The 22,685-nt window shown below is 33.8% G+C and overlaps 1 protein-coding gene, 1 non-coding gene and 1 pseudogene across 5 annotated transcripts; 2 read left to right on the forward strand and 1 right to left on the reverse strand.

Moving 5' to 3' along the window:
- The first annotated feature begins 4,366 nt into the window (after positions 1 to 4,366).
- LOC147403980 (14-3-3-like protein) lies at positions 4,367 to 6,290 on the forward strand. The gene is made up of 4 exons (XM_086439786.1): positions 4,367 to 4,963; positions 5,394 to 5,516; positions 5,741 to 5,857; positions 5,950 to 6,290. Exons 1-4 carry the CDS (start codon positions 4,487 to 4,489, stop codon positions 5,998 to 6,000), a joined length of 768 nt encoding a protein of 255 aa, XP_086295912.1. The 5' UTR covers positions 4,367 to 4,486; the 3' UTR covers positions 6,001 to 6,290.
- Positions 6,291 to 10,096: 3,806 nt separating this feature from the next.
- LOC147403981 (VQ motif-containing protein 9 pseudogene) lies at positions 10,097 to 16,978 on the reverse strand (annotated as a pseudogene). 3 transcript variants are annotated; one of them, XR_015177671.1, is made up of 2 exons: positions 15,951 to 16,978; positions 10,097 to 10,531 (listed from the first exon to the last, which is right to left on the reverse strand). The product of XR_015177671.1 is annotated as a VQ motif-containing protein 9 pseudogene, transcript variant X3 (transcript). The 3 variants fall into 3 exon arrangements; XR_015177669.1 differs by having other exon boundaries at positions 10,097 to 10,701; XR_015177670.1 differs by lacking the exon at positions 10,097 to 10,531 and adding an exon at positions 10,729 to 14,774.
- Positions 16,979 to 18,201: 1,223 nt separating this feature from the next.
- Positions 18,202 to 18,275, forward strand: TRNAD-GUC (transfer RNA aspartic acid (anticodon GUC)). The gene has a single exon. It is a non-coding gene; the product is annotated as a tRNA-Asp (tRNA).
- The last annotated feature ends 4,410 nt before the right edge of the window (positions 18,276 to 22,685 follow it).

Consider the following 22,685-nt stretch of genomic DNA (forward strand, 5'->3'; position numbering starts at 1 on the left):
TCAGAAAGTTTATTTTTTTCATTTTGGACAAGAAAAAAAAAGAAGTGTTGACAAAAAAATAACATCCATTTAGCATCACTCTTATTTTTTTAGATTTCAAATCTTAAAAAAGTAGTTGGGCACACATTGATTATGACATCTACAATCCAACAACAAGACTTTCTAAATTTCATGAAAATATTCAATTACAAACAAAAGAATATATATAAAATATTATTTTTCAAGCTTAATCCAATGTGTTGAAAATGGACAACCAGCGAGCACTCAAATTAAAAAATAAAATTAAATTATGAAAAATAATTATTTAAAAAAAATTGAATTAAAATTCATATAATTTTGTCCTCTCCGACTCCATTGCATCGGAATATATTTTTGAATATCACAAGGTGATCAGATCATAAAGTTTTTTTTTTTTTTTTCTCACTATGGGCAATAGAGGGAAAAGGGTGTTAGACAAAACCTACGTCATAGTATCAAAATTCTAAAAAATATCTTTTATATTACGGATAATGGGCCCTAACTTGTTCCAAAAGTGGGACTCAATGAGTACTATTGTTTGATCATCCACAAACATCTCCTTTATTTTGAGTCCCATATGTTTCCATGTTCTTGCAAGAGTGATCTAGTCTTAATTAGATTAGGATTTCATCCCGAATCAGATATTTAGTTAGATTAAGATTTATTTAATATTTTAATTTAAGTTAAATTTAATTTACAACTTAAATTAGGATTATGTCCATTTTTATTAGGATTTAAATTTTTCTTTATAATTACTACCCAAACGTAGGTTGTGGTGTTGGAATTTTTGTAATAATATTTTATTATTTCAATTTAGAGAGAGAAACCTATGTTCAGTTCTCGTATTGTCTCTTGATGGGTTGGTGTTGAGCCACAAGTGTATACAACCAAAAACAAAATCTCGAGAAGGAGATATTTTCGATTGCAAAACTCAAGGTATTTAGAGAACAAGTTGGGAATCCGCTCCATAGCTACTTCAATGATTCATTCTTATAATATTTCTGATCAACTTCTAACCTCATTATTTTAATTAGGGTATCAATAGGATAGGTCGGGATTGGATCATATTTTTTAAATCAAATTTAGAAATTTGGACCAAGCCTAACATATTTATTAGTTAGGCATAATGACGCTTGTGTTGTGCATGGTGTCTGAAAAGAGGTAAGGTCTCACTAGATAATGCCAAGCTTCATGCATTTCTCCCTTCCTGAGTTCAAGAATTCCCTTCCCTTTCAACAAGCGAAAGAGTTGTGATACATGTGCCCACCATATACTCTCTTGACACCTATTTACTTTTAACGCCCACTTAATTTTTCACAATACTCTTTATGCCCACCAACTCTTTAAGTCCACTTACTAAAATCTTAAAAGTCATCGAACGACCTTCAGTAAGTTTAAAATCGAACTTATTTCAATTGATTTGGAAGGTACCTACTGAAAATTACAAATTCAATTATGTATGTGCCAACATATCAAATATGAAAAAAATTTGTTCGGTGGGTATCCTACTGAACATTACAAAATCAAATCGGTAAATACCTACCATACATTACAAAACAGATTCGATAAGTACCTACATAACCAAACTTTATCATGTAACACTAGCACCTCCAGCCGAGTCTACCGAATCCATGCTGTAATGTTTGAAAGGTACCTACTGAATCAGGTTCATAATATTTAATAGGATACCTATTGAATCTACTAAAATAAGTTTGGTTTAAACTTATCAAACAAAATCTGTCAAAATATCTTTGAGTTCTTCAATTCAATATCGGCATTTTGAAGATTTTAATAGTGATTTTTTCATCTTTCTTGATGATTAAATGAAAAAAAGAAATTAAAGAGATAAGATAACTTGAAAGAAAAAAAAAAACCTAATCTTTATTAATTCAACCTCTAACAAAACTCAAAAGGGGGTGAATATCAAGAAGAAGAGTGAGAGAGGGTGTTGAAAAATAATGATAGGTTATAGAATAATTTGATGAAGTACAAACTTGTAATTTTTTTATTTTTATTTTAAGATTCCACTTAAGTGGGCTCTAAGAGAGTATATGGTGGGTTGTGGGTGTGAGTAGCACAACTCCAAACAAAATCTAAATGTGTTGAAAGGTGCCTACGTGGCACATTTTGATTGGATTTAAAACACATAGGATTGTGTGTACAACTTGTCTAGGAGTCCATGTGCTTTAAACACTAACCAAATCTTGTCACATAGACATCATCCTTTTTCTATAGGAACTAGACACCGTTATGGATCCTGATTCAATCTAAATGACCTATGAACATTTGATGAAAAAGATAGGTCATTAGAAGCCGCAATATATTGAACAACTCATGCATCATGTCCTTGTCCAATGTGTTTTGTCGCACCATGCATGTCCGTGCCATTCATGGGCACATGTTTGGTGTCTTTTCCATCTCTTGGTACAAAACACTCAACTAAGTGACATATATAAGTTGTGTAACTTTGCTCATAAATTTTATTTTACAAATAAATTTTAAGACCCAATTCAAAAGCATGAACTTTAAAGCATTGAAATAACAATATAAGGGTCCAACAACCCATTAAAAGTTGACCCTAACAAGCTTAAATTACCATAAAATGCCCGTAAAAATTAAAATAATTGTTATAACAATCACTAGAGACGTCAAAGAAGAAACTACTCATGTTGAATGGTTAGGAACGAAAATCACACCAAATTTAAGTAGGTCCACCAAGAATAGGGAAATATATATGCAATGTACCACATGACATTTTGGATTGTGACTATGTCAATCAACTTAGCCAAAAAAATGGTTTATGCCAATTTCATTTTAATCCCAATTAAAATGGGTGATTTAGGTATGTCGGCCTCGTTTTGACTAATATTAGTGATACCCTTGGATGATTACATCCCTTCGGCTTAGGTATTTTCTAAGATTTGTTATTAAGTCTATGTAAATCGACTTAGCAAAACAAAAACAAAAAAACCAATGTTTTGCCAATCTCTCCAAAATCAGTCATCTTCATCCTTACAATAAAAATAAAGTTATTTACCAATGTTTTTAACCTTTAATTCCATCTTCTTCAACATTCATACTTCAATAACAATATAGGATTTTTGGAGAAGTATAAATATAGATTTTAGACAGAAAAATCAAAGATTTTCTACAAAATATCGAAGACAAGATTAATTAAATAGGTAAAAAGTAATTTATCCCAGAGATTAATAGCTTGAAAATGAATCATTTTTAGCATAATATTATTTAACCTATCTTTGACGATTCTATTGCTTTTAACCCTCAAACCTCATAAACAAGATAAGATTTTTGAAGGAAAAATTATGCATATTATAATAAAAAATAGAGGGTTTTCTTAGAGTGACTCCAATCGAAAAATAAAACTCTAAATTTAGAGATCAAGACGTCTGAACTTATTTCTAACTAGTCTTTATTTTAGAGAACCCTATCTAAATCATTGTTCATGTCTCCAAATTGAGATCCCTTGAGAAATTTTAGTGGCCTCTCTAAATCACTATCTCTTTTTTCATAGATGTCATTTTTACCTTTTCTATCCATGGGGTATGTTTTAAATATCATTTTGTTATTTTCATTTCTCAAAATTTTCAATTAAAATGACTAGTATTTTTGAGAAAAGACCTGATGGAGTTCAAGATGATTAAAAGTGAACATCTTCTCCAAATTTAGATAAGATGTCAATTTGGGAGGAAAAATTTAAAGATGTTGGTTGGAGTTGCTCTCAATACTTTGAAGTAGGGTTATAAATGGATCAGATCAGATTCGAAACTTGATTCGATAACGTTAAGTATGGATCAATATTTTGGATTTTGATAAGGATCCGATCTGACAAGATTTCAATCCAATATCATATTTGATCAGATCTGAATCATTCATGTCATGATCCGATAACATATTGGAAAGTATATAAATTATATGATATATTTATTGAGATGTGTAAAATTTATTTAGATTTTGTATATAAATTTAGATTTGGCGATCTAATTTTTAGTGGATAGGATTTGGATTTTAATTTTGAGGTCTGATAAATCCCCGATCCAATAAGGGTACAATTCGATACTTATCGTATTAGTCTCGAATCCGATCAGTTCCTTATTGAATCGGTACCAAATCAACGCTGATTCGATCCATGGATAGCCCTACTTTGAAGGTGGTCAAGCGACTTTGACTAGAGGTCGAAGTACAAGTTCATTTTAGTCATTTTATGTTTCTCTGTCTTACAAAACCTAGGTGGTCAAGCCATGAAAATCAACTTTTTTTTCTCTCTAAAGTCTAACCCCTTATTTCGGATCGCAATTGTTTTCAAAATGGTAGACACATCAGCTGCCACTTGTCAGTGCCACCTAATCTCTCTCGCTCTCTCCTTTTTCTCTCTTTTTCCTTTTTCTTCTTCGTCTTCGTCTTCTTCTGTTTCAGATCAGATCTCACAGAAGAACTCTCATCTTCATCAATGGCGTCCCCTCGAGAAGAGAACGTGTACATGGCGAAATTAGCCGAACAAGCCGAGCGTTACGAAGAGATGGTTGAGTTCATGGAGAAGGTCACAGCCACTGTAGATGCCGAAGAACTCACAGTAGAGGAACGAAACCTCCTCTCTGTAGCCTACAAGAACGTTATAGGTGCGCGTCGCGCATCATGGCGCATCATATCTTCGATCGAGCAGAAAGAGGAAGGTCGCGGCAACGAAGACCATGTGACGACCATCCGTGATTACAGATCTAAGATCGAATCCGAACTCTCTTCGATCTGCGATGGTATCTTACGCCTTCTTGATTCCAGACTCATCCCCTCTGCTTCTACCGGTGATTCTAAGGTTTTTTATTTGAAGATGAAAGGCGATTATCATCGATACCTCGCCGAGTTTAAGACTGGAAATGAACGCAAAGAAGCTGCTGAGAGTACTCTTTCTGCTTATAAATCGGCCCAGGTTAGCCTTATTTCATATTAGGGTTAGGGTTTGTGTTTTGTTCGTTTTCTATAAATGCGAGATCTGCAATATACAGGTTAGGGTTTCGAATCGATGACTCTTTTTATCTCTCTAGTTGTGATAATTCGATGTGTTAGGATTAGGATTTAGGGTTATGTTTCCACTTTTAGTGATTTTTTCAACATTGAATTATCGTTTTCTATATTTTATTGTTAGCCTTATTTCGCGTTAGGGTTTGTGTTTTTATTCATTTTCTATAATTGTGAGATCTGCAATATATAGGGTAGTGTCTTGAACCCTCTCTCTCTCTCTCTCACTGTGATGAATCGATGTGTTAGGGTTAGGATTAGGGTTATGTTTCTAATTTTGATGATTTTTGCAACTTTGGATTTTTGTTTTCTGTGTTTATTCTAATGTTTTGTGATTGTAGGATATTGCAACTGCGGAGCTTCCTCCAACGCATCCGATCCGTCTAGGACTCGCTCTTAATTTCTCTGTGTTTTATTATGAGATCTTGAATTCTCCTGATCGAGCTTGTAATCTTGCGAAACAGGTGAGATAAAGTTGAAAAACTTGAATTTGAAAGTCCTAGATTGGTTTTGTTTTTTCTGTTTCTTTTGTTGATGATCTTGATTGGAAGACAAAAATTGTAATAGAATCTGGTTAGCTTTTTATGTAGGATTTCAATTTCTGGATTGATCTGACCTTGCTTTATCCAAATCAGAAATACAATATCTGAGATCAAATTTATCTTTGATTCTATGTTATCTCGTCTAGGCTTTTGATGAAGCAATTGCAGAGCTGGATACTCTAGGGGAGGATTCATACAAGGACAGCACTTTAATTATGCAGCTTCTTCGTGATAATCTCACTTTGTGGACCTCAGATATGCAGGTCTTTGATTTGTTTGAGTTTTTTGTTTTCAAGAGTTCTATGATTTTCTTTTTCCCTTACTGACTTTAAAACCATGGCTGGTTTTGTTTCAGGATGATGGGGCTGACGAGATTAAGGAAGCACCTAAGCGTGAGGACGAATAGGAATCAAGTTATTTCTTTCAAGATTAGGGTCCGCCTTTGTTTTTTAATAGGAGGTGCTTTGTCTCAATTATTATCTGTTTTTAAGAGCTCTTGTTATGCTTTGATCTTTCTTTTCAGGTACCAAGTTTTTTTTGAGTACCAACTACTAGTCTGTGTTTTTTATGTGTTTTTAATTGTCTTCTTCACTTGAAGAGTTTAAAATTAAGTTGGGGAGACTTTGTTTTTTCTAGATAGGCCATGGTGCTTCTTAATGGGAATTAATGAATGGATGGAAATCATGTATTTTGCTAGATGTAGTTTGTATTTGATCTGAAATGGCCATCACTATAGTATGGGATATGGAAGGGGACCGTCATAGCAGGTTACCATGATTAGTCTGGGAAGAAGTGATTAATGAAAAAAAAAGAGAAAAGGGTACTTGATACTTGGAAAGAGGGCCAATGGAGGTGGGGTTCCCCTATAGTATGGGATATGGAAGGGATCCGCCATGGTAGGCCACCATGATTAGTCTGGGAATGGAAAAAAGAGGCAAGGGTACAAGGTACTTGGAAAGAAGTCCAACAATAAAGCAGGTAACGAGGGCATCAGCCTTGAATTGTGGGGGTATGTTAGGATCCGGTCCTTGGTTAAGTCTTAAAGCTTTCCATTTCATTAATGCTTAGGTATACTTGGAGCATTGGTTTTGGTATTAACATTGATCTACGTCAAACTTGCCCTAATTTTCCTTAGAAGTGTAATATTGATATATTCTATTATAGAGATTCTTGTTAATGCATGGGTGAATAGTTGTAGGGTGAGATTTGTGTTCTTAACATGCCTACTATAAAATTGTACTCTTTGGCAAAGAGCTAAAGATACAAGACATGGATTGGTCCTGCTTTTTTGTGTTTACACTCTTCCTCTTGCACACTAACATCACCTACCCATGATATGACCTTGATCGTTTAAATGATCTCCTTAGAAATAAATCGCATTGTCTTTTTTTATTTACTTCGCCATTGTGTCTGTCTCTTCCTAACCCTCGAGGCATTATTATTGTCTCGCTCTACACTGAAGTTTGTTTCTTCATCTCTCCTTACCTTCTTGTCATATCATTGCATATTTCCTTCAGCATTCACCATTATCTTGAATTTAATTAGTTGTGAAAAGGTAAAAAAAATTAAAAATAAAAAATAAAAAGATGTACTTCAACGTATTCCATTCCAGTAGTTTTGGTCATTCTAAATGATTTCTTTTGAGTTTAGGGATGTCTAGAGCACAGCATCCAAGTTTGAATTCGACAATTATTTGATAGGGCTCAGTTCAGTTAAATTCAGATAAATCTTGGAAAGTTTTGGGAACGTTTCAGGATTATACAAATACCCCCCAAAACCCGTCTTTTTCTTGACATTTGAAAACTTATTGGCTGTTCCCTTGATCTTGTACAAGTAGAATTTCAAGCTTGCTTCATCCGCATGGTTTTCAAACCTGATCCCTCATCTCTTCCAAGTAAGATCGATTTAACTTGTTTGGGTCCATTATATTTTGGATGAGTCATTGTTAAAACTAGTTTAAAATTTTTTAGAAGTTTTTATACAAATATTTTTTAAAATTCTCTGTTATAAATTTGTATCACAAGGTGGATTGGTGATGATATCGTAGGTTTGTGTTCAATTCCCAGTCATCAAATTATTGGTCTCATTTAAAACAGGTTTAGTAATTGATATTTAAAAAAAAAAAAAAAAAGTGGATTACTGGATGGTTGGTGAGAAAATTTTATTTTCTATATCTAGATCACAATCGTTTATTAAATCATCAGGAATAAATAAATAAATAAAAGGATTATTTTAAATTATGAACCCAGTAGACATGGGCCAAGTAATTTTCATTGACTCAGTCAAGATTTTTAAAATATCAAGCAAGGTTGGGACAAGTTATAAAAATAAAACCATCGTTATCCATGCATCCTCTCTAATTTTTAGGGACGTGTGGGGTCTTAATTTGCTAGGGATAACGAATGTGAAGGTCATGATGACCAGTTAATTAGTAGTCCATTGTTCTGATTGGAGATGCTTGGGTGAGTGAGTGTTACTAATCGAGCTCACGAGTATCTAAGTGGACTGTCCAGTGTCCTTATGTGGGGGACCTCGAAAAAAATAAAAAAAAAAAATTTCATTGGGTTCCTTCTGCAGTAAATAATGGGGCGTGCGCCCACCACCGTTCTGGGGAATCTTTTCCTTTCTGTTTCTCCGTAAACATATAGAGAGGCCCACTTTTGATGTGAAAGTAACCCCATCCGTGGCGTGATGTGCGCACCACCTGTCTCGCATCAATTTTGGGACTCTCTCATGGAAAAACGCAAAATATGAAGATAATTTTGGGAGTGGAGGGGTTAACTGTTGGAGAATAACATGAAAGAATCTCTCTCTCTTTTTTTTTTTTTTTAAAGAAAGAGTTTGGGTTGGAAAAAACTCAGGGAAGGTGGAGAATGGTTTTCTTACAAAAAAAAAAAAAAGTTCTCTTGTAAAAAACGTGAAACCTAGAAATCACAAATCTTTTTGGGATATTATTTTTCCTTTCTACCAATAAAACAGACCTTCGGTGGCGTGTGATTTGGATTCTGACTCATACTCGGATTTTAGAATATGATACATCGTTTAATTTGGATTATCAACTTGATTTTTTCATAATTAAGAATAAAAAATATGTAAAATCAAAAATAATTCTTAGACAATTTTTCTTGATTCTCATGGACTATCCACTTATAACGATCTTGAAATATATTTTGCAATAATAATTTTTCAAATACAAATATAAAATCATCAAAAAAAATTGGGTAATCTCAATATACTTCTTAAAAGTATAATTAAATTGAAAATACTTCTTAAAAGTATAATTAAATTGAAAACTAATAGAAAATGACCTCAATGTCAACCTTCTCAACTCTTTAAAAAAATCCTTAATTTTTTCTCTCAAACATCTGTTATCTTCAATATTAGAGACATATTTTCTCTTATTTTCAATTTCAAGAAACGTAAATGGATAATTCTTTCCACAAAACCAATTTTCAGAAACAATGTTAGCCAAATAGAATCTTGGATTCTAAAAATCAATTTCTATAATCTGATTTTGAATATCCATAATCAAAATCGAGAATTACGATCTACAATCCAAATCAAATACCCCCTAAAGTTAACTTGGAAACCGGGGGTTAGGGATTAAGTTATAACTGTCTAGAAGGTGACATGTGCAAACACACATGTATCAAAAGGGTTTATCTGTAATTAAAACATTGATCAGGTTTGTGAATTTTAACTAATTAATTCGATTATCTAGTGTCCAGCGCTGTAATTTTCTTAATTCTTGATCAAAATGACCCTGATTATATTATGTTTAAATGTAAAGATAAGCATTTATGAAATCCAAAATTTGGTGTCCAAGCACCTCTATCTAAAATTATTTCACACCCCAATTAAAGAATAAAACACACTCGTTCAAACAATTTCAATAATGTGTTTACGATTATGATTAGGCTCATATGAGTAAACCCCAAAAAGAGAAATCTTAAGGGAAAAAAATGAGAGCTTCAATTGACACTCCAACTTTTACATTTTCTTCAACCATTCGCTTATTTTCTATATTTTTAATTGGAGTGGGAGACAATAACCGCTCTCTTAAAAAGTTATTCAAGTTGGGGGACAATCCTATACCTCTTAAACATCAAAGCTTTAACATTAAGAACACTAGCAAGATCATCTTCTTTTCCCTTTTCCTTCCAGGTTACTCAAAAGAATGCAAAAGGGAGAATCCTATTTGCAATGGCAAGAAAATGGTATATTCCAACAGCACACATGGCAAACAAGTCCCGAGGGGAGCGAAAAGGATAAGGCCATTGTTGAAAGGCAAAGATCTCCAAAATACCTTTAGGGCTGAAGCTGTAGCAACCGCAGTCTATTTGCACGTAATCCAGTGATCGCACATAAAAGAATTTTTCTAAAGAAAATGCCTATGTAAAAAACGGATTTTTCCAAAGAAATTGACTGTGTAAAAAAAGTCGAATTAAAATCAAGTCGTGAATGTCCAAATGATGCTGTATAATCCAAGGGAGATAAGTCAATCAAGAATTAAATGGGACCCACACCTATTTATTTGACATTTTTCACAAGCTTTCAAACTAACAACAAAATCTCTAACAATTACCATTGAAATTGACACTACACAAACTGATAAATAACTCCCATGATGTACATGTTGCAGATATGCAACAAGTGGGCGCAGACCATTTCAACCCTACACACAACACATATGGCACTGGTATCATGATGTACATGTTGCAGATGTGTGACAAGTGGTTGCTGACCTTTAGGCCATGCTTTCTCTCCCATGCAATCCATGGCTACTCACATCGGTGATGGGCATTTTCAATCCCATATAAACATTTGGGGTGTCCTAGAACGGAAGGACCATCACTTCTCTCTCCAATACCTTACCCCCAAGCTCACTTATTGAAATGACGATCGAACAACCACTAACTGCCTTGTTTGCCATCTCCCTAGCACAATAAACCGTGTACATAGTCTTATCCTTCTTAATATACATACAAATCAGCAAGTAAAAGAAGGTATCTGTTTTCAAATTAATGTACAGAACTAAGATACATGGAATCATCCTCATCCGGCAAGACTTGACAAGTTGCAATAGTCCAACTCAAATGTCTCAATCCTATCAAGAAAAAAAAATTAAAACTCAAACATCCATTTATTTAGCAGTCTGAATCTGCTGGCTTAATAAAGAAACAGTAACTCAGTTGAGCCATTGAAAATTACAAGAGAAAATGACAAAACCACAAATATAATATCATAAAGGCATCAAAGCCATAAGATGAATCCCCTCGATTTCCTGTTATTTATCTGATATTAAAACTACTCCTAGATTCTTTCAGATATACTCATTCCTGGTTATCTTCTCCACTCATCCATCTTACCATCCTTATGCCCACTACACTCATTCTATGAACATCGTGTTTCTTGGATGCTCGACATTCTGCTTTGTAGAGCATAGTCAGTCTAGTTTGTCTCGTAAATATTTTGTTTCCGTCCATTGGCTACAATTGATTACATAGACCTACAACTTCCAGGTCTTATTTTTTTATGGGTCTTATTATTTTCTAATTTGTAAATTTACTTACCAATTTGAATGTGCACAATGATTAAAATTTCTATGTAATTTATAAGACTCACTATTAGCTTATTAATTCCTACGTTAATGCATAATTATTAATTAATATTTATATATTCTAGACAGGAAAAAAAATTAGAACATATATATTGTGAAAATGTAAAAGTTCCAAGAATGTTTCCAGACAAACCCAAGGGTATGGAATTATTTTGGTAATTTTTTTGTATGGATATGTCAGAATTTAATATCACACACTGTTTACATGGGACAATACCCTTCCCCAAGATGGTAAGACCTTTCAAATACCAAAGTTGTAATACTAATGGAGTCCGTGCTTCCTACCCTTTCCCTGACAAGGAAACTTCTGAATTATAGATTTCTTTGTCTTGTCATGAAGATTCCAATTAAAGAAATATGACAGATCTAAAGGCTAGATACTGCAGACTTAATGAATGCAAATTGTACCCTGGTCATAGCATGGAAGATGTTGTAGCTTTACTGCTGAAACTGTGGACATAAGATAATGCCCAATGAGAAGTTCACGTACTTCTTGGTGGAAAGCAAGGGTTTGGAAGGACCACCTCTCAGTAACTAAACTCAAAATGACCATACATGATCCAGCAAGATGAAGAATGTCAGGTTAGGACTTAGGACATATAACAAATAACAAATCCATCAAATCCAATGCCTTTCCGATAATTGATTGGGGGACATCTGAACATCTTAATCCATCAAATATGCAAGACTAAAAAAATAAAAATAAAAACTTAATTAGCAATGATTCCTAATGAGTCCTCCAAAATAAGCTCTATAAGCTGAAATAGAAACATTTGAATTCAAAACCATGATGCAAAGGCTTGTTTGAACCAAATTTATACAAAAAGACTTAATTAGCATTGATTCTTAATGATTCCTCCAAAACAAGCTCTACAAGCTGAAATAGAAATATCTGAATTCAAAACCAGGATGCCGGGTCTTGTTTAAACTAAATTTAACAGTTCTCAACTTTAGTATAAAGAGCCAATGGTATCAACCACAAGTATAGGACATTTCTATCATGTGCATGCACTCATTTTTTATTATTATTTGTAAAAGTAAGGGGACTTCCGAAAAAAGGTTCTTATCTAGCTATAACCTAGAGCTTTGGATTGAGAAGTTATGCACCAATTTTTTATGTTCATGGACAACTTTAATAATCTTAGATTCAAAGTCAAACCTCTTTTGCAAAAATGTGCTCATTGTACTTCATCCATAGATGAAGGATACTAGCATCAAATGTCCTCTTATTGTCTTCAGGAGAACCATAAAAAGCAGATTTTCTAGGACGATCATGATCCTTTTGCACTGTAGAAGCCCATGGACCTAACTCATCCTCACAAAACCAGCTTATACATCCCAAGGTCATGATACCTAGGAGATGTGGGACTATCTCTTACACTCCCCCTCGTGTGTAACGTGTCTCATACATCCATGTGGTTACCCACTATGATGCCATTAGAAGCCCATGGGCCTAACTCATCCTCACAAAACCGGCTTATAAGGTGAGGATTGCCCCAGGTTTATATACATCCCAAGGTCATGACACCCAAGCGATGTGGGACTATCTCTTACAAGCACTGGTCTTCAATATGTGGAACTCAAGTATGTCTTTAAGGGAACCAGAGTTGCAAAAAGGGAAGCATTGATGGGATGAACACGGGTGACCACCCATTACCCATCATGCTTTTACTAATACTTGTTTTTCAGTACAATTTTGACATCTGACCCACTTATTTCTCATCAACTATGGGTGAAGTGATTCTGACTCCTAAGAATAATTTTGAACCATATGTGCACACTTATAAAATTATTTCCAACTAAAACTTTGGCTGCTTATTGAGTATTTAATTGACCAATTCTTCTTCATTGCTCTCTCTTTCATAAAATTTGGTCTCACTTTTTGTTCCCTATTGAATATCTCCATATGGTGTCTATGTTCTGTATCATCTCGATTCTCTCTCTGCAAAAATGAACCTATGGGATGCAACCCTCTTCGTTGTGTGTTGGGGCATTTTGAGGGAGAGAAAATTTTGTATTTTCCATGGGCAAGAGTAATTGCCTGAAGAGATTATCTTTTCTATTATGGGCTTTATTTTCTTTTGAAATCTTCAAAGAATTCAAGGAGGTGTTCTTCAAAGACTTACTATTTGGATGGGATAGTGTTTGTAATATCATATAGTCATAGTGTGTTGTGGTTTGTTAGTGAGCCCTAAAGGTCTGATTTTTGGTGTTGATCCCGTTTGTGTTTGTGTTTTTGTTCCCCTAGTATTTTTTTTTTTTTTCAGTATAAGGTCATCTCAACCATTTGCAAGCCCTTGGGTCTGATTTTGGTGTTGATCTTATTTATTGTTTTGTTCCCTTAGTATTTTTATATCTATATAAGGCCATCTCCACCCTCCTTTCTTAATGGAATTATGACTAATAAAAAAAAAATTCACTTTAATCATTTCAAAGTAGTCTAGATTTTTCAATCAATTCTTTTGCACTCATAACCAATATATGTTATCAGCTACTTGAAGATGCAAGATAAGATGATTTGTTCTCATTCCTCACCTAAAATCCCTCTATCAATTTCTTTGCAAAGAAACCTGCCGAGTGCTTTAACCACACTGGTCAAGGGAAATGTGGATAGGGGATGTTATAGTATGAGATGATGATAACTTAGCTCCAAGACAACACCTTGCTCTGATACTAGTTGTTTGAACTGAGAACCAGTTCACATACACTTCGATATTAGCTATTGGATTAGAGTACCCAATGTAACAAAATAATAGTAGGAATAGTAGCAGAATAAAATAATTAATAAATAAAACAACCAGCCATACAATAAATACAATACTAGTGTAATTTTCTATTTAAGGGCTACATCCATGGAGGTCAACAATCAAGAACTTCCACTGTTCAAATTGAGTGAATACAAGACAAAACGATTTCTTGACCCTCAAAACCCCTTCAACTGAATCTCGAGAACCCTTTCGGTAACCTCAAAAACCACATAATACCATTCCAAAACCTAAAACTCTCAATTGACCTTTATTGACTATCCTACAATTAAATGGAGTAACCAACATAAATAGTATCCCGCTCCAATAGTCTGGAATAACCGAGATACCAATCCAACGCTCGAAGTCCTCAAAGAGGCTTGTTGAATGCTGAGACTAATCCACACTCCCTTTATTTACGGACAAATCCATCCCCAAGCCCACTCGTTATAGATTTCTATATATTGTGAGAATGATCAAAGGATGGGATCAATAGTTGAAGAGTCAATCCTTGGTGCCATTAAATAGTCAATCACACCTCCAAACACTCTTTAAATCCTTATACGACTCATTATTTAAATTCAAGACCTCTTAGAACAAGGGATCCCTAGATGTAGAATTCTAGAGAATTCAAGAAGAATGTCCAAGATCTATTTAAAGATAATCCTCGTCATCCTTAACCTCATTACAACTATCTAGCATGGGATTGAAGAATCATGTCCCATCATACCATCCCAACCAGGGTCACATCCTTGGTTTATGCCAGCGTCCTCTAATCGTTTCTAGCAACCTTGATCCATAAGTAAGAACTTGAACCTATCCAAAAAAAGGTTCGAACTTAGAAGCTAGCAATGAATCAAACAGAAGCACATCTCAATGTCCAATCAACCATACATGCATCATTAGAATTCTAGAGAGTCAACCCACACACTTGCTACAATGGACCACATAAGATTTTCCCTTCATGAATGAGAGCTCCTTCATAAGGCTTACTAACAATCTTCGAAAAATCACATGGTCACCCCACAAGAATTTGACTAATATTTCGAACGATATTGTAACCAAGTTGATAAATCTAAATTCTTTCAACTTGATAGTACCTCTGGGATTAAGTATCAACATGATATATGGTGAACCAATTCCTTTTATTAACACAATGTACTTACTATAGAACTTCTCGATCTTCATTAGATCATCTTTAAATAGCCTTAGAACACAAGGCTCTTTTTGTACTCATCCCAAATGTTGTTTACAAGAATTCATCCTCAAACTACTGTTCTTGCCAAACCAGTCTATCCTCCGGCACTAAGTCAACCATAAGCCAATTTAAACTGACAGAAAAGGTTGTTTCATAAAAAATAAAAAAGAAGAAGAAGCATAAATAATCCAATTCTTTGCCAAGGTTGATCCCCAACAGCCTTAATTTTGATTAAAAAATCCAAATTATTAGGACTTTCTGAGTTTCAATAATAGAAAATTCAATCTCAGTTCCATCTAAAATAATCTAGATAGAGCATTTAATCTCAAGAGCACAAAACACCAGTCCATGAACCATCACTACTGACCTATATAAAATGACAATCTAATATACCTAAGGATGTAGTATTACATGCAACCGTAAATTGTAAGGCGAGTAAAAGAACAAACAATCTAATATACCTAAGGATGTAGTATTACATGCAACCGTAAATTGTAAGGCGAGCAAAAGAACAAAAAATAAATAATTAATTAAAAATAAAATAAAACTAGAACCACAACATCCAATTTGAAATTCAACAAATAATTTCTCTATCTTACCATATGCAAGAAGAAAAAACAATCACACCAACAAATTTAGGGGTTTTTTATGTCTTAAGCATCCATTTACAGAACAAGATCCAATTTAACCCGATTGCTTTCCTTCCATGTACAATTACAACTTACAACACCACGAAAAAAAAAGGGTACAAAAACCAAAACCCTAATTTAAATATCACAGCAAAGAAGGCATACCTTAACCTCATGTATCCTCAAAGACCTCTCCATCTAGGGCTTGGGATCGGAAACCTAGGTGAAGAAGGGAACTGTGGAAACCCTAATTGACCCGTTGTTGGCGAAAAAAGCAAACTTGGAGAGAGTAAAGGGTAAGGCGATCGCGGAGACGGAATTCGCCCAAAAGCCAAGGGCGAATTGGGCATAAAAAATGGTGATGAAGGTGGCATTGCTGAAGGGGGCGAAGGAAGCAAAATCTGCTGCGATTGTTGCTGAAACGAAGTGTAATTGTGGTTGTTATTCCACCTTGGCGACAACCCAGAGAACCGATTCGACTCGGATTCGATGTGAGTTGGGGTTGAGCTCTGAAGGTACTTCATGTAAGCTGAAACCGGCGATTCCGCTGCAGCATGAACAGATGGGAAAGGTGGGAGAGGCGATAAAGGCGAGATCTTTCTTCCATTGTTGTTGTTGTTGTTGTTGATGATGAAGTTATTAGGGTTTACAGGGTTGGAGATATAGGAGGAAGAAGAAGAAGAGGTGTTGTTTAGCGGAGGTAAGGGTCTGTTGCTAACGTGAGCTAGTGGTGGAGGACGGATACGTTGAAGACGAGAACTTGGGGGTTTAGGAGGTTGGATTGGTGGAGGTGTAGAGAAGCGATCGTGAGCAGGCGAACCAGTGAGTTTCTGAACTACGTCTCTGAAATCGCTTTTGTTGATATTGTACACCGGAGGCTGTTGTTGTTGTTGTTGTTGCTGCTGCTGCTGCTGCTGTTGAAACTGTTGACTTTGTGGTGGTTGTTGATGATGATGATGAAGATGATGAGATTGATTGTGGTGATGATGATGATGATCAAAAGGGTTTCTTTTGATTGGTGGTTTTGATATTTTGTGAGAGATTCTATTGAGGTGTTTGAGATAGTTATCACCGGGATTAGGATTCTGCCTGCCATTGCTGGTAGAGTCTCCAGAAGAATAACAGCTTTTCTCCATTACAGCTCTTCCTCTCTCTCTCTCTCTCTCTCTCGGGTGCCTATGGATCTTCCATGTAAGAAAATGTGTCTTTGCTTTTAAGGTGAAACAAAAGAGCTCTCTCTCTCTCAGTGGGGACACACCAAAAATATTTTGCTCACAAAATTTTTCTTACAGAAATCCGGCATTCACTAATCACATGAACCCACGTGTATTGAATGAATCTCTAATTTACAAAATTACCCTTGCTATGCTTGACGTCGCACCCACTTGAGACTGTGTGAGCAAAAAATCACTCGGGAAATAATAAGAAATTGGTTTCAGTTTTTATTACGTTATTAGATATATAGATAAAATAAAAAGATTAAATCTGTCTCTTTCACTTTTAGTTAGAAAATTGATACCGTAGGCCCAGGCGGACGATTGTCTGAATGCCCTAACCAATTGATCGTTGTCAGGATTGAATCTCTAGGATAAATGTCTTAGAATTTCTATTTCCACATCAACTTTTTCTTCCAACAGTTTAATTGTAAAATAACCAATGTCGTCGAAGGCCTTCTTATTAGAAAATGATTTTAAATAGCTTAAAAAATTAAATAATAATAAAATTGTGGAATGAGTGTGATCTTAGTTATATGGACTTGGAATAGGTGTCCTGTCCCGTTAATTGGTGCATCACCGGACCCTTACCTCAACATGAGTCATATTTAATCATTCAACTCTAAGTTATATTTTCGGTCAACAAATATGTCTTTTTTTTTTTTTTTTGGGTACTATTTATCGATCGAGAATGTCATTCTCAATTCTACGTCTAATGCTTTGCAAGCATTCAAATAATGAAATATTTTTAACTCTTATTCGTATAGGTAGGCATGCTTCTAACCATGTAAGTCTTGTGTGCGTGTGTGTGTGTGTGTGTGTTTTATATATATATTCTAATTAATTTCAATTTATACATCCTTTCATGTATGGATTCATGCTCACAATATTAATTATGTTTCTTTTTTGAAACAAATCTTTATGCTTGATGAAAATTTCAAATTGCTAAAGGGAATTTAATCATCTCTGATTAGTAAGAAATGATGGTGATCAATGATTATTTAATTATAATTATGTGAAAATTGTAAGATTGATAGAAGAATAGCATCTTACTAGTCACTCGTGTCGTTCTCACTAAAGTCCATATCCATGTGGATATTGATATATCACTCGTGTCTCTGTTACAACACGACGATTCTAAATAGAAATGATTTGAATGAAATCATAAGAATATGTATGCTGTACACCTTCTTTTTTTCCCTGGGATTGTAGTTCAATCGGTCAGAGCACCGCCCTGTCAAGGCGGAAGCTGCGGGTTCGAGCCCCGTCAGTCCCGATCTAGGATCCGAGGAATCCATCAATTCATTTCTCTATTTTCTGTAAAGAGGGAGGGGGCAAGGAGCAGAATATAATTCCCAGTGGGGGGGATTACTTGTATCATAATAAAGGAAAGAAGAAACACAAAGTATAGACTGTCAACACCTTCTCCTATATGGGTTAGAAGTTACAAAATAGGATAATTTTTATGGTGTGGAGATCATCCTCACAAAAAATCAATTCAATCCAAACCTTCTAATTCCATTAAAAGTGGTTTAGAATTGTGGATTGTTATTTTTTTACCGTTAATTTATAAATCACTTTTAACGGGACTGAAAATTTCAAATTAGGTTGATTTTTTGTGAGAATAATCTCCTTACTATAAAGATCATCCTCACAAAAAATCAGTCAAATCCAAAAAATTTAAGTCATATAAAAGTAAATTTTTCGGTCCCAAACATCGATTATCGAACACTATTCTATATATATAATCAAACAATAAAATAAAAATAAAGTACATGATACCTTTTCCAAAGGCAAAACTTTGTCAATACAAGAGAACAAGCGGTAACAAAATATATAAAGCAAAAAGGAATAATCAAATTAATATTTGAATTGATCATTAATCTTATGATATACAAATTAATCCAATATGTAACCACTTTCCATCCTATGATATTTTTGAATATGAAAATTGGGAATTCTTGCACTGACCAAGGACGAAGTCAGGATTTTGTTCATGTGTGGACAATCAAAAGTAGAATTTTTTGTTAGAGACAATTAGGAGTATGGTTTTTAAACTCGGTATCGCGTCTCGTCTCGTTCAACTTCGATACCGAGTCGTCTCGGACGAATTTTCCGATACATTTGAGACGTCTCATGAGATAACTCAAAAAATTACACTATGAAACGTAAAACTCGATCAAAAAATGACTTTGTGAGTTGATCTCGTTCAACTTTGATACTGAGTTAACTCGGCCGATACGTCTCGATCTCGGACGAATTTAAAAATCATGATTAGGAGTGAAGAAAAAAATTGTAAGGGTGATAATGACAGATTTTTTTATCAACTGCTATAATCAGTCACAATAACTAACTAATCTATATAGACTTTGAAAATTCACTTAGGTTTGACAGACTGACACTTGCATTCACTCACTGAAGATCTCATACAAACTCTCAATTTATATATCCAACAGCCTAATTTTTTTTTTTTACGGATCAATGAAATTGAAAAAAAAAAGGAGAAGAAATAAAAGACAATTAACATTGATGCTCTAGGACTTACAAGCATAGCTTTTTGACATTATGGTTTGAAAATCATGTGTTACCTTATCGTACTTACTATTTTTTTCTTGTGTGTTTTCATTTGGAGCTGTTCGTACTTTGTCTTCGATGAAACACGTTACTCTTACTAGTTTGGGATCACGGTCATCCCAAAACTTCACATCCCTAGGATCTCAAATCATCGAGATATGTATATGTTCTAGATCGAAACAATTAAACCGTAAAAATATCCAAACGGCAGATTTTCTTTATGTGGTCAATTCAGCTTATGATAACTACAGTCAAACCGACATATCTCACTCAGATTGCTTATAATTAGATCGGCTGACGATTGAGAAGATCTTGACCGTCGACATGGTGATTAGAAGATATCAAAGGCCCATTGTTCGAAAAGTGATTAAATGTATCATTCAGAACTTCCACGTGTTGGCCTACAATTGAATTGGAACATCTCTATCACCGCCCATCCATCTTTTAAGGCACTGATGTGTGTTCGTGATGTTAAACTTCTTTTTTTGAAATTATTTATTTTTCATATAATTTTAAAGAAGAATGACTTTTAAAGATTCTCTATCGAGAATATGTACCGAATATACCCGGTAAAGAATACGGACCATGTAGATCTCATTTAAGAAAAATATTTAAAATACCCTTTTAACAATTTTATAATGCGTGTGATATAAAAATATAGGAGTCAATTAAAAAACTTACCAATTTATTTAATTATTAATATTTTTGTAAAAAATAAAAAAATAAATATTTTATTTATTAAAATTAAAATTTAATATAATTTTATTTGACACATTTGTATCAACTTGCTAATTTTTTAGTTGAATTAATTTCATAAATATTCAAGTGAAGTTTTAAAATTATTTATATATTTTAATAAATCTAATATTCATAGATCAAATCAGTTTGTTGATGATCATCCTCATCTCCATCATCATTATTGGTGTAATCATTATCATCTATATGTTTTAAATATGATTAATTTTGGTTAGAGAAACAAGTTTTTCTTTTTTAATTTATCTACAAGAGACGACCATAATTAAGGGGCATGTCATTAATTATAAAACATAGGAGTAACTCAAATATTATCAAAGAAACATGTTTCTTTAAACTTCAAAAATCTTTGAAAGGATAATTATGGTGTTTTTTTTTCAAAAATCAGTTTTTGACTAATATTTGATAAAAATGGGTATTAAAGAGTCCATAGTTTTTTAGAAGGGATTTTTTTGTATATATTTAAAAAAAATAGGTCTTTACAATAATTATCCCTAATTTTAATTTATAGTCTTTTACTTGCACCCACTTTTAGACTCTAAACACCCCACTTACTCTTTGCACCTCTTTAAAAAGATTCATACAAGTTCAATAACCTCTTTTTTTTTAGCCAAATAAGATGATTAGTAGTCAACATGAAAGTGGGCTCAGTGGGATTTGAACTTATATAAGTCGTGGGATCAACAATTGAAATGCCTTCACCAACTTAGCTAAATCGGCACCTTTTGCATCCAACATCCCTTTTGAATCTCATTCATTCATTATTCTTCTTATTTGCATCAAGTTTGAATGAGGATTTTAACAGAGATTTCGGAATTCAATAAACAATAGTTTTAGATCTAACAAAGTAGGCAATAAATGATCATGAAAACCTTAACTCTCTATCCAGAGGTTATTAGAAAATCTTATTAGAAAAAATCAAACGAAATTCATTTGGTAGGTTGATATCGAAAATCGTAACAAAAATTCAATAGGTTCTCATTCAATCAGTCAACAAAGATTCAATATCCTCTCTACAGTACCAGATTTGGCAGAATCCTACTGAGTCATTTCATATAGATTTGGTAGGAACCCACTAAATCACAATGGAAATTTTTCGTAGCTTCCTATAGAAAAAAAAAAAATCAAATATTTTTATTATCATTTTAAAGTGGATGTGGAGAATTTTTTGTTATGGTCAATTTGGTCTTTCATCATTTTCAATAGTGTTGTGATGTGTAGACCCATGGAAAAAAAGTAGCTCATGTGTTCACATATGACCCCGTTTTAGTCAGAGAGCAATTGGAATGCGAGGCAAGATCAGTCAAGCCAGAGATCCTTGCTAACAAGCAGTGCCAGGATGACTGCTTTGAAATCCAAGAGACTGATGCCTGAGATCCAAGCTCGTATGGACAAGTGGAAGAAAAGCTCAGATCCAACTCAATCCCAAGAGGAGCGTGCACCCAGCAGGACCACAAAAAACAATGCATAAGATCGTGAAAATGAAAAATCAAATGGTTATAAAACAATATATGTCTCAAGAATATATCAATCATCTCTAAAATAAAACCTAACTGTTATATTTTTCACTTACACAATTGAGAAAAACGGATAACATGGCATGCATTTTATATTGAGAGGTGAAGTTGATATATTCATTTATTAATAATCTAAAAATCAAATTTCAGTATTTTAATATAAATAATAATCAGAATAAATATATATATATATATATCACAAAACTCAGTTGGATTTATACTCGGGTTTATAGGATTTGTGATTTACGTATTGGGAATCAATGAAATAACGACTTAAGATCTATCTTTCAACCGTGTGGGAGGTAGAATCTATCATTAAAATTCTTAGGGATAACAATAATGTCTCAGGACACATGGATTTGACATATTTCAAAAATTGACATTTTCAATTAATCAAGTCCATATCAAGTATCTAATATAGTTAATATATCTCTGGGTTCATCATCTTGTTTTCTTTCTAATAAAGATGGAAACTTTCTTTGGTTGGAACGTTTCCTCTCAAAAATTAGAAATTTAATTTGGTGGGCCCTTCACAACATGCTTCTAGAAGGTTACAATTTGTAAAAAAGAAAAAGATCCAAACAAAGGATTGTTGTCATCTATATGGAGTAGAAAATGAAGCACTGGAGTACATCTTTATAAAATGTCAATTTGGTTTGGGCCTTGGAATAGGTCCAAATAAAAAAAACATGTCGAATATGATTTGACATCCCTTGATTTAAGTTGGATAAACATCCATCTTTATATTTAAATGAAATATTATATTTTAGATTTTTCAAAATATCATATTTTGTTATAATAAAATATAATAGTATGTATAACAATTAACAAAGAAATATCAA

The sequence above is a fragment of the Akebia trifoliata genome, chromosome 4 (genome assembly GCF_017979445.1).
Source record: "Akebia trifoliata isolate Shusen 1 chromosome 4, ASM1797944v1, whole genome shotgun sequence".
NCBI classification, from domain to species: Eukaryota; Viridiplantae; Streptophyta; class Magnoliopsida; order Ranunculales; family Lardizabalaceae; genus Akebia; species Akebia trifoliata.

Excerpts from the sequence above, each read along its gene's own strand:
- LOC147403980 (XM_086439786.1), top strand. The coding sequence starts at position 4,487 with ATGGCGTCCCCTCGAGAAGAGAACGTGTACATGGCGAAATTAGCCGAA. Across the intron at positions 4,964-5,393 it reads CTGCTTATAAATCGGCCCAG|GATATTGCAACTGCGGAGCT; the intron begins GTTAGCCTTATT and ends TTGTGATTGTAG. Across the intron at positions 5,517-5,740 it reads CTTGTAATCTTGCGAAACAG|GCTTTTGATGAAGCAATTGC; the intron begins GTGAGATAAAGT and ends TATCTCGTCTAG.